Source organism: Pristiophorus japonicus, chromosome 7 (genome assembly GCF_044704955.1).
Source record: "Pristiophorus japonicus isolate sPriJap1 chromosome 7, sPriJap1.hap1, whole genome shotgun sequence".
NCBI classification, from domain to species: domain Eukaryota; kingdom Metazoa; phylum Chordata; class Chondrichthyes; family Pristiophoridae; genus Pristiophorus; species Pristiophorus japonicus.
Genome location: NC_091983.1, coordinates 174,749,989 through 174,761,607, shown reverse-complemented (window position 1 = coordinate 174,761,607; position 11,619 = coordinate 174,749,989). Strand labels below are relative to the sequence as shown.

The following is an 11,619-nucleotide window of genomic DNA, read 5'->3' as shown; positions in this document are numbered from 1 at the left end:
GGGGGGGGAGAGGAGGAGTGTATGGGGGGGAGAGGAGGAGTGTATGGGGGGGAGAGGAGGAGTGTATGGGGGGGAGAGGAGGAGTGTATGGGGGGAGAGGAGGAGTGTATGGGGGGGAGAGGAGGAGTGTATGGGGGGAGAGGAGGAGTGTATGGGGGGAGAGGAGGAGTGTATGGGGGGAGAGGAGGAGTGTATGGGGGGAGAGGAGGAGTGTGTGGGGGGAGAGGAGGAGTGTGTGGGGGGAGAGGAGGAGTGTGTGGGGGGAGAGGAGGAGTGTGTGGGGGGAGAGGAGGAGTGTGTGGGGGGAGAGGAGGAGTGTGTGGGGGGAGAGGAGGAGTGTGTGGGGGGAGAGGAGGAGTGTGTGGGGGGAGAGGAGGAGTGTGTGGGGGGAGAGGAGGAGTGTGTGGGGGGAGAGGAGGAGTGTATGGGGGGAGAGGAGGAGTGTGTGGGGGGAGAGGAGGAGTGTGTGGGGGGAGAGGAGGAGTGTGTGGGGGGAGAGGAGGAGTGTGTGGGGGGAGAGGAGGAGTGTGTGGGGGGAGAGGAGGAGTGTGTGGGGGGAGAGGAGGAGTGTGTGGGGGGAGAGGAGGAGTGTGTGGGGGGAGAGGAGGAGTGTGTGGGGGGAGAGGAGGATGTGTGGGGGGAGAGGAGGAGTGTGTGGGGGGAGAGGAGGAGTGTGTGGGGGGAGAGGAGGAGTGTGTGGGGGGAGAGGAGGAGGTGTGGGGGGAGAGGAGGAGGGTGTGGGGGGAGAGGAGGAGTGTGTGGGGGGAGAGGAGGAGTGTGTGGGGGGAGAGGAGGAGTGTGTGGGGGGAGAGGAGGAGTGTGTGGGGGGAGAGGAGGAGTGTGTGGGGGGAGAGGAGGAGTGTGTGGGGGGAGAGGAGGAGTGTGTGGGGGGAGAGGAGGAGCGTGTGGGGGGAGAGGAGGAGTGTGTGGGGGGAGAGGAGGAGTGTGTGGGGGGAGAGGAGGAGCGTGTGGGGGGAGAGGAGGAGCGTGTGGGGGGAGAGGAGGAGTGTGGGGGGAGAGGAGGAGCGTGTGGGGGGAGAGGAGGAGCGTGTGGGGGGAGAGGAGGAGCGTGTGGGGGGAGAGGAGGAGCGTGTGGGGGGAGAGGAGGAGCGTGTGGGGGGAGAGGAGGAGCGTGTGGGGGGAGAGGAGGAGCGTGTGGGGGAGAGGAGGAGCGTGTGGGGGGAGAGGAGGAGCGTGTGGGGGGAGAGGAGGAGCGTGTGGGGGGAGAGGAGGAGCGTGTGGGGGGAGAGGAGGAGCGTGTGGGGGGAGAGGAGGAGCGTGTGGGGGGAGAGGAGGAGCGTGTGGGGGGAGAGGAGGAGCGTGTGGGGGGAGAGGAGGAGCGTGTGGGGGGAGAGGAGGAGCGTGTGGGGGAGAGGAGGAGCGTGTGGGGGGAGAGGAGGAGCGTGTGGGGGGAGAGGAGGAGCGTGTGGGGGGAGAGGAGGAGCGTGTGGGGGGAGAGGAGGAGCGTGTGGGGGGAGAGGAGGAGCGTGTGGGGGGAGAGGGAGGAGCGTGTGGGGGGAGAGGGGGAGCGTGTGGGGGGAGAGGGGGAGCGTGTGGGGGGAGAGGAGGAGCGTGTGGGGGGAGGGGGAGAGGAGGAGCGTGTGGGGGGAGAGGGGGAGAGGAGGAGCGTGTGGGGGGAGAGGGAGAGGAGGAGCGTGTGGGGGGAGAGGGGAGAGGAGGAGCGTGTGGGGGGGAGAGGTGGGGGGGAGAGGAGGAGCGTGTGGGGGAGAGGGGAGAGGAGGAGCGTGTGGGGGGGAGAGGGTGGGGGAGAGGAGGAGCGTGTGGGGGGAGAGGGGAGAGGAGGAGCGTGTGGGGGGAGAGGGGAGAGGAGGAGCGTGTGGGGGGAGAGGGGAGAGGAGGAGCGTGTGGGGGGAGAGGGGAGAGGAGGAGCGTGTGGGGGGAGAGGGGAGAGGAGGAGCGTGTGGGGGGAGAGGGGAGAGGAGGAGCGTGTGGGGGGAGAGGGGAGAGGAGGAGCGTGTGGGGGGAGAGGGGAGAGGAGGAGCGTGTGGGGGGAGAGGGGAGAGGAGGAGCGTGTGGGGGGAGAGGGGAGAGGAGGAGCGTGTGGGGGGAGAGGGGAGAGGAGGAGCGTGTGGGGGGAGAGGGGAGAGGAGGAGCGTGTGGGGGGGAGAGGGGAGAGGAGGAGCGTGTGGGGGGAGAGGGGAGAGGAGGAGCGTGTGGGGGGAGAGGGGAGAGGAGGAGCGTGTGGGGGGAGAGGGGAGAGGAGGAGCGTGTGGGGGGAGAGGGGAGAGGAGGAGCGTGTGGGGGGAGAGGGGAGAGGAGGAGCGTGTGGGGGGAGAGGGGAGAGGAGGAGCGTGTGGGGGGAGAGGGGAGAGGAGGAGCGTGTGGGGGGAGAGGGGAGAGGAGGAGCGTGTGGGGGGAGAGGGGAGAGGAGGAGCGTGTGGGGGGAGAGGGGAGAGGAGGAGCGTGTGGGGGGAGAGGGGAGAGGAGGAGCGTGTGGGGGGAGAGGGGAGAGGAGGAGCGTGTGGGGGGAGAGGGGAGAGGAGGAGCGTGTGGGGGGAGAGGGGAGAGGAGGAGCGTGTGGGGGGAGAGGGGAGAGGAGGAGCGTGTGGGGGGAGAGGGGAGAGGAGGAGCGTGTGGGGGGAGAGGGGAGAGGAGGAGCGTGTGGGGGGAGAGGGGAGAGGAGGAGCGTGTGGGGGGAGAGGGGAGAGGAGGAGCGTGTGGGGGGAGAGGGGAGAGGAGGAGCGTGTGGGGGGAGAGGGAGAGGAGGAGCGTGTGGGGGGAGAGGGGAGAGGAGGAGCGTGTGGGGGGAGAGGGGAGAGGAGGAGCGTGTGGGGGGAGAGGGGAGAGGAGGAGCGTGTGGGGGGAGAGGGGAGAGGAGGAGCGTGTGGGGGGAGAGGGGAGAGGAGGAGCGTGTGGGGGGAGAGGGGAGAGGAGGAGCGTGTGGGGGGAGAGGGGAGAGGAGGAGCGTGTGGGGGGAGAGGGGAGAGGAGGAGCGTGTGGGGGGAGAGGGGAGAGGAGGAGCGTGTGGGGGGAGAGGGGAGAGGAGGAGCGTGTGGGGGGAGAGGGGAGAGGAGGAGCGTGTGGGGGGAGAGGGGAGAGGAGGAGCGTGTGGGGGGAGAGGGGAGAGGAGGAGCGTGTGGGGGGAGAGGGGAGAGGAGGAGCGTGTGGGGGGAGAGGGGAGAGGAGGAGCGTGTGGGGGGAGAGGGGAGAGGAGGAGCGTGTGGGGGGAGAGGGGAGAGGAGGAGCGTGTGGGGGGAGAGGGGAGAGGAGGAGCGTGTGGGGGAGAGGAAAGAGGAGGAGCGTGTGGAGGGGGTGGGGATGAGAGAGGAGGTGTGTATATGGGAGGGGGGTGGGGATGAGAGAGGAGGTGTGTATATGGGAGGGGGGTAGAGGAGGAGTGTATATGGGACGGGGGGGAGAGGAGGAGTGTATATGGGGGGGGAGAGGAGGAGTGTATATGGGGGGAAGGAGGAGTGTATATGGGGGGGAGGAGGAGTGTATATGGCGGGGGAGAGGAGGAGTGTATTTGGGGGGGGAGAGGAGGAGTGTATTTGGGGGGGGAGGAGAGGAGGAGTGTATATGGGGAGGAGGAGTGTATATGGGGGGAGAGGAGGAGTGTATATGGGGGGAGAGGAGGAGTGTATATGGGGGGAGAGGAGGAGTGTATATGGGGGGGGGAGGAGGAGTGTATATAAGGGGGGGGGGAGGAGGAGTGTATATAAGGGGGAGGAGGAGTGTATATGGGGGGGGAGGAGGAGTGTATATGCGGAATGAGAGAGGAGTGTATATGCGGAATGAGAGAGGAGTGATGTATGGCGGGGGTTGGGGGAATGTATGGGGGGTGGGGGGGGAGAGGAGGAGTGTATGGGGGGAGGAGTGTATGGGGTGGTTGGAGGACTGTATGGGGGGAGGGGAGGAGTGTATAGGGGGGGAGAGAGAGGAGGAGTGTATGGGGTGGTAGAGAGAGGAGGAGTGTATGGGGTGGTTGGAGGAGTGTATGGGGGAGAGGGGAGGAGTGTATAGGGGGGGGAGAGAGGGGAGGAGTGTATAGGGGGGGGAAGGAGAGGAGGAGTGTATGGGGGGGATGAGAGAGGAGGAGTGTATATGGGGGATGAGAGAGGAGGAGTGTATATGGGGGATGAGAGAGGAGGAGTTTTTATGGGGGATGAGGAGGAGTGTATATGGGAGATCAGAGAGGAGGAGTGTATGGGGGGGGTGAGAGGAGGAGTGTATATGGGGGGGAGCGGAGGAGTATATATGGGGGGGGGAGGAGGAGTGTATATGGGGGGGAGAGGAGGAGTGTATACGGGGGGGCGGGGGAGGGGAGAGGAGGAGTGTATATGGGGGGAGGGGAGAGGAGGAGTGTCTCTGGGGGATGAGAGAGGAGGAGTGTCTCTGGGGGATGAGAGAGGAGGAGTGTCTCTGGGGGATGAGAGAGGAGGAGTGTCTCTGGGGGATGAGAGAGGAGGAGTGTCTCTGGGGGATGAGAGAGGAGGAGTGTCTCTGGGGGATGAGAGAGGAGGAGTGTCTCTGGGGGATGAGAGAGGAGGAGTGTCTCTGGGGGATGAGAGAGGAGGAGTGTCTCTGGGGGATGAGAGAGGAGGAGTGTCTCTGGGGGATGAGAGAGGAGGAGTGTCTCTGGGGGATGAGAGAGGAGGAGTGTCTCTGGGGGATGAGAGAGGAGGAGTGTCTCTGGGGGATGAGAGAGGAGGAGTGTCTCTGGGGGATGAGAGAGGAGGAGTGTCTCTGGGGGATGAGAGAGGAGGAGTGTCTCTGGGGGATGAGAGAGGAGGAGTGTCTCTGGGGGATGAGAGAGGAGGAGTGTCTCTGGGGGATGAGAGAGGAGGAGTGTCTCTGGGGGATGAGAGAGGAGGAGTGTCTCTGGGGGATGAGAGAGGAGGAGTGTCTCTGGGGGATGAGAGAGGAGGAGTGTCTCTGGGGGATGAGAGAGGAGGAGTGTCTCTGGGGGATGAGAGAGGAGGAGTGTCTCTGGGGGATGAGAGAGGAGGAGTGTCTCTGGGGGATGAGAGAGGAGGAGTGTCTCTGGGGGATGAGAGAGGAGGAGTGTCTCTGGGGGATGAGAGAGGAGGAGTGTCTCTGGGGGATGAGAGAGGAGGAGTGTCTCTGGGGGATGAGAGAGGAGGAGTGTCTCTGGGGGATGAGAGAGGAGGAGTGTCTCTGGGGGATGAGAGAGGAGGAGTGTCTCTGGGGGATGAGAGAGGAGGAGTGTCTCTGGGGGATGAGAGAGGAGGAGTGTCTCTGGGGGATGAGAGAGGAGGAGTGTCTCTGGGGGATGAGAGAGGAGGAGTGTCTCTGGGGGATGAGAGAGGAGGAGTGTCTCTGGGGGATGAGAGAGGAGGAGTGTCTCTGGGGGATGAGAGAGGAGGAGTGTCTCTGGGGGATGAGAGAGGAGGAGTGTCTCTGGGGGATGAGAGAGGAGGAGTGTCTCTGGGGGATGAGCGAGGAGGAGTGTCTCTGGGGGATGAGCGGGGAGGAGTGTCTCTGGGGGATGAGAGAGGAGGAGTGTCTCTGGGGGATGAGAGAGGAGGAGTGTCTCTGGGGGATGAGAGAGGAGGAGTGTCTCTGGGGGATGAGAGAGGAGGAGTGTCTCTGGGGGATGAGAGAGGAGGAGTGTCTCTGGGGGATGAGAGAGGAGGAGTGTCTCTGGGGGATGAGAGAGGAGGAGTGTCTCTGGGGGATGAGAGAGGAGGAGTGTCTCTGGGGGATGAGAGAGGAGGAGTGTCTCTGGGGGATGAGAGAGGAGGAGTGTCTCTGGGGGATGAGAGAGGAGGAGTGTCTCTGGGGGATGAGAGAGGAGGAGTGTCTCTGGGGGATGAGAGAGGAGGAGTGTCTCTGGGGGATGAGAGAGGAGGAGTGTCTCTGGGGGATGAGAGAGGAGGAGTGTCTCTGGGGGATGAGAGAGGAGGAGTGTCTCTGGGGGATGAGAGAGGAGGAGTGTCTCTGGGGGATGAGAGAGGAGGAGTGTCTCTGGGGGATGAGAGAGGAGGAGTGTCTCTGGGGGATGAGAGAGGAGGAGTGTCTCTGGGGGATGAGAGAGGAGGAGTGTCTCTGGGGGATGAGAGAGGAGGAGTGTCTCTGGGGGATGAGAGAGGAGGAGTGTCTCTGGGGGATGAGAGAGGAGGAGTGTCTCTGGGGGATGAGAGAGGAGGAGTGTCTCTGGGGGATGAGAGAGGAGGAGTGTCTCTGGGGGATGAGAGAGGAGGAGTGTCTCTGGGGGATGAGAGAGGAGGAGTGTCTCTGGGGGATGAGAGAGGAGGAGTGTCTCTGGGGGATGAGAGAGGAGGAGTGTCTCTGGGGGATGAGAGAGGAGGAGTGTCTCTGGGGGATGAGAGGGGAGGAGTGTCTCTGGGGGATGAGAGGGGAGGAGTGTCTCTGGGGGATGAGAGGGGAGGAGTGTCTCTGGGGGATGAGAGGGGAGGTGTGTCTCTGGGGGATGAGAGGGGAGGTGTGTCTCTGGGGGATGAGAGGGGAGGTGTGTCTCTGGGGGATGAGAGGGGAGGTGTGTCTCTGGGGGATGAGAGGGGAGGAGTGTCTCTGGGGGATGAGAGAGGAGGAGTGTCTCTGGGGGATGAGAGAGGAGGAGTGTCTCTGGGGGATGAGAGAGGAGGAGTGTCTCTGGGGGATGAGAGAGGAGGAGTGTATATGGGGGATGGGAGAGGAGGAGTGTATATGGGGGGGGAGAGGAGGAGTGTATATGGGGGGGGAGAGGAGGAGTGTATATGGTGGGGAGGAGAGGATGAGTGTATATGGGGGGGGGGGGGAGATGAGGAGTGTATATGGGGGGGGAGAGGAGGAGTGTATGGGGTGAGGTGAGGGGAGGAAGAGTGTATTGGGGGCAGGGGGAGAAGGATTGTAGCTTGCATATCTCTGGTAGGATTTACTTCATTTTTATTCATATTTTAATTGTTTGAGCTTTTCTTTGCAATGTTTGGTGATTGGTTGTTGAGGTCCTCTCCAGTTCCCTTCCCTCCCCTATCCCTGCCCTAATGTCTGCCGAATGTGCGCTGCCTTTTCTTCACTGCCCACAAGGTTTTGTTCAGAACTGGTCACATACGCTGATCTAAGTCGATTTGGAGTACGTTTTTGCTGGCCAAAGAGGCATAAATGGCCAAAACTGGCGTAAGTGTCTGGGAACGCCCCCTTTTGGGGGGAAAAAAATGACCTAAAAAAAATCGTACCTAACTGACTTATTCTGGAGCAAATTTAGGGGGGAAAATGGCATTTTTTAAACTTACGCCAGAAAAAACAACTTACTCCAAAAAAATTGATGCAAGTCATGTCCAAAGTTGGGCCCATTGACATTACTTTGTATTTACGAAGTAATTCTTGACAATGAACTGGAAACTGGGCAAATTTTTAAAATAACGTTCATAATGGCTTGTGTAGCACTGTAGTAGAGTGTCGCCAACCACCCTAACTCTGCAGAAAACTATTTTTAAGCGCTCAGTAATTAGCATCATCTCTCTCCTGCGCTAATCTGTACTTTCCTGGGACCTTAAACTTCTGGAACATTCCCTCCCTCAATCTTCCCTTCAACCGACAATCTACAGGTGTTTAAAAGCCGAGCTTGCTGTCACATCACCATTACCTAGCCTTCTCGTTCCTCCTCAACCTCTGGTATCATGGCCCTTTGCTCATCACCTTGCCTTGTCAATTTAAAAACAATTAACTTATTTTATCACTTGTCAGGGTTGTCAACATGAGAGCTGTTAGGAGAAATGTCTGATTTAAAAAAAAAACTGAAGCAGATCACAATCCCGTTTCAAAAAATGGCTTATACCTGAATAAATTCACACTATTAATAAATTAAACTACAAATGAACAAGGTTTTTTTTTTATCTGCTTCTTTATTCCTCATTTTGGTAAGTCCAGCGATAACTAACAAACAAAAAAATACTGGAACTGCGCATGTGCAACTACTTCCGGTTCATTGGCAGCAGTCGTGTCCTTGTATTTCAATAGACAAAGTCAAATAGGTTTTGTTCTTCTGGTCTGACCATCTTGCAGTGGTTATACTTGTGATGTAAAGTAAGGAGACATGTCATGTTTTCACTAAATTTCACAACCAAGATTTAACAGTTTAAATGCTGAAAGAATGCTTTCCAGCAACCTAACTCTTTCTTCCACTTTTTGTAGGCTTTATGGGAACAGTGCAACAATGGCCATGATCTCGATGTGTCTGCTTTTATGAAGCGATGACATCAAAGTTTGTAGCAACTATAATGATGCATTCCTCTGATGAAACTGTGGATCAAGCCAGAGAATTACAGATCCCAAAGATTGGGAGTTTGGATTATATGCCTCTTGGAACATGTAGAGCAATGGAAAGTTGATCTGATTCTTACAAACTGGCTGTCGCTGATCTTTGTGTGTGTGTGTGTATAATGTATAGTTGTGTGTAACATTATGGTGTCTTGCCAAGAACAGTGCTTCCCATTCACATGTAGCAGCAGTAGTGTACAAGACTATGTGTGCTGAGTTACAAAGAGGGGAAGGGCTGAGGGTGGCCCAAGGAATTTGGAACTATTTTCAAAGATACAAGATTCAAGGTTTTTTCAAATAATTTGATAAATTTTTTCTTTTCATCAAGCACTCCTATGTCACGTTTAGAAGTTGGAGGCAAAGTAAAGCGCTCCCTGCTTTTCACCAATTTAGGAAGACCAGTCACCACTGCACCAGTCTGATCTTTTTGCATTTGCATAACCATCTGTGGGCCTCAGATTTTCAAATAAAGGCCGTTTTGTGTTGTGTTTCCCTATGTTCTTGGAACTGAATGGAGACTATCTAAACTCATTCACCTATGGCTACCAGAGATTTAATTCCCATCCTTTTGGGCTAGAATTTATCATTGCTACCAAAGCTGAAAAATCAGGAGTCTAACCCATTGAATCACTTTCACATTTGAGGCTTTAAAACCGTAAATTTGTATTTTCTTGATCAATCAATTGGAATTTGAAGTGTGTAAAGATGGCGAATTAGTTTATTTTCCTGCATTTGTAGTGAATTTTTTTATACATAAACCTGATTGACAAGTCAATGTGTTGTACCCCCCAGCTAGTTACATACTTTGTTGAGATAACCTGTAAATACTTTGAACCGTAGCACTTGTTAAACTTGATATACAAGTACTTTTGTATTTTTTTTAAAAAGACAAATTTTGATGAATCTAAATATAAGCTGTAATTGCCTGATTGAAATTGTTACTAATATACTGTACCTAATTGATTTGTAAATGCAAATAAAGAGAACATGTAAGTAAGTACATTATACTTCAACCAGAATTGTCTGAGGTTAATTCACCATGAATCCGATATAGTAGTATTTGTTTGGTCCTCTAATAGGTATGTCATAACTTCATCTTTCAAAGCTCCTGAGATTTTAAAATAGTTGTACAAGAACTATGAAAAGACATGATTTAGTTGATGAGTCTGTTAGATAACAACACTGCTTAAATTGATGCCTTGGGGAGAGAATACCGAAAAGAACATTAATTTGTAGATCTAGTCTACTGAGAGAACATTGAAGCTAACATTAGTTATCAGTGAATGCTTTTGGGCTAGAATTTCCCAAAAATACGCCAGCCCAAAATACCGCTAAGATTTTAAAATTACCGTGGATGAAAAGTTCCACAAAAAAAGGAAAGAATTCCGCCCGACAGAAAAACTGGACCTTACACCCCGATTCTTGGTGGCAAACACGATCCTGGGCCGATTGGGTGGTTCTTAATCAAAATGGGCAGTAATTACTAAAATTTAGACCGAGGCTGTAGGTTGGGCCTAAGAGGGGGGGAAAACGCGCGCACGCTTTTTTTCCAAAAAACAAAATAAAAAATCAGAAAACATTTCTGGACCCTTTTCAACTTAATCGCTGTAAAATAATTTAAAAATAATTATTAAAAACCCTTCAACATACCTTTTTTTTTCCGTAGGGCTACTTACTTACTGCCCAGCTCTGGCTGCTTTTCGTGGGCGTTTTTTTCAATCTTGCCTATGGGTCGCTGCTGAGCCCAAATTTGGGCGGGTAATGGTTTTTGGATGGTGCACGCCAGCGGTCCGCTCCCCAGTGGTATTTCGAAACCACCGGCAGAACTCTGTGGAAATTTCTGACCAATACCACCGAGAAACCAGGTGGAGATACAGTGGAACATCCAGCTCTATGGGCTGTAATGTAATGTAACAGTGAAGATGTAACCATTTGTGACCATGCTCATGCACTCGAAATGTAATACAGATTTGCTTCAGAAGTATACCCACATTAAGATACTAACTACTATAGAAGAGAAATTCTCTGCAGTTTTATGTACAGTTTGTTGCTCACTTGAAAAATTTGGTTTAAAATGATAGCTAATAAAAGTTGATCTTCCAATCAAATCAGCTATTATCTTTTCTTAAAACTTGATGTAATGGGTTATATTAATGCTAATATAACCGGATCTACTGTGCCTGTATGTAGTTCATCAGCACATTGTCCAACTAGGCCTGTTTTTGCACACTGTTTGAGTAGTTTCTTTATAAACAAGAATCCTTGATTCCAGCAAAGATTTGAAGTCTGATAGCAGCAGCCATTTTTCTGTTCCCTGAATTTTTATGCAACCGCCTCTGAATAGACTCATTAGACAGTGTGAAACAGGCTCTGTAGACCTAATCAGAAACCATTGACTAAAACTCAGCCCTGGGTCTTGTATTCTGTTAATACAATGGACTTGTGACAAGAAACCTTGTGCCAGATTTTGTTTACAAAATAATGGTGAGGCCAATGGTGCTCGCTGTTATTTATGCGTAAATGGTACAACAACTTCAAGCGAGGAGTAGATGTGCAGTTAAATGCCAATATCCAAAAGTTGCTGTCAGAGTTGCAATTCTGCCATTAGCTTCACAAATCTTGATCACCATTGAAATGGATTGAATGTCGTGAAGTTGCTGTATTTGCATGGTTGATGCGAGCTAAATTCGCCACAAAGTTAAATCTTGTCATTTCAAGTGCAATTAACTTTTTAACAGCATGATTGTTAATTACTGCCAATCAACCTCTGGCACTGAAATTGTTAGGAATATGGAGTCTCATTCCTTTAATTGTTGGAGATTTTAAAAAGTTTTTTAAAACCTTTCCTTTCTATCTCTCTCTGCTCCCTCTTAATCCAATCTTTCCCTCTATTTCTCTGTACCTGATTTGACATTAAAGTCACTGCAGGCGGTTCTGATCCTAGTCTAATTGCGAGACGGACGGTTTGAATCGCCTTCGCCTTACGAAAGTTCTAGACCCGGGAATTATTATTCAGAGTGTAAATGAAATGAGTCGCGGACAGGAATGCTTCGGGAAAAAATCGTACTTATATTTATTTGGTCTAACACACACTGGCTAAAACATGTACTACTAAACAAAATCACTGTCTCTGTGGAGAATAAAATCCAGGTTACAAACAACATACATATACAGTACAGAAATGAGACCTAGTAACATGCAGTAATTCCCTGGTGGATTCTAACCCTACCCCTACTAATGAATTACCCTCCCCAGAATAGCCCTGAAAAGCTTCACTTCTGAGAAAACCCTGAGCCCTTACCCAGCTTGCCTGGGATATCTGGTTACTGGTTTGGGACACTCTCGATCATGCTCACCACCACACCAGCCGGCTTC

The 11,619-nt window shown here is 53.7% G+C and overlaps 1 protein-coding gene across 3 annotated transcripts in view; it reads left to right on the top strand.

The window, feature by feature from the left end:
• ttk (ttk protein kinase) overlaps positions 1-10,309 on the top strand; it is a 73,508-nt gene extending 63,199 nt beyond the window's left edge. For all 3 annotated transcript variants that reach the window (XM_070885574.1, XM_070885577.1, XM_070885576.1), the window contains exon 22: positions 8,119-10,309. In XM_070885574.1, the coding sequence (XP_070741675.1) occupies positions 8,119-8,181 (63 nt within the window). In that variant the 3' untranslated portion in view covers positions 8,182-10,309. The remainder of the gene's footprint in view (positions 1-8,118) is intronic.
• Positions 10,310-11,619: the final 1,310 nt, after the last annotated feature.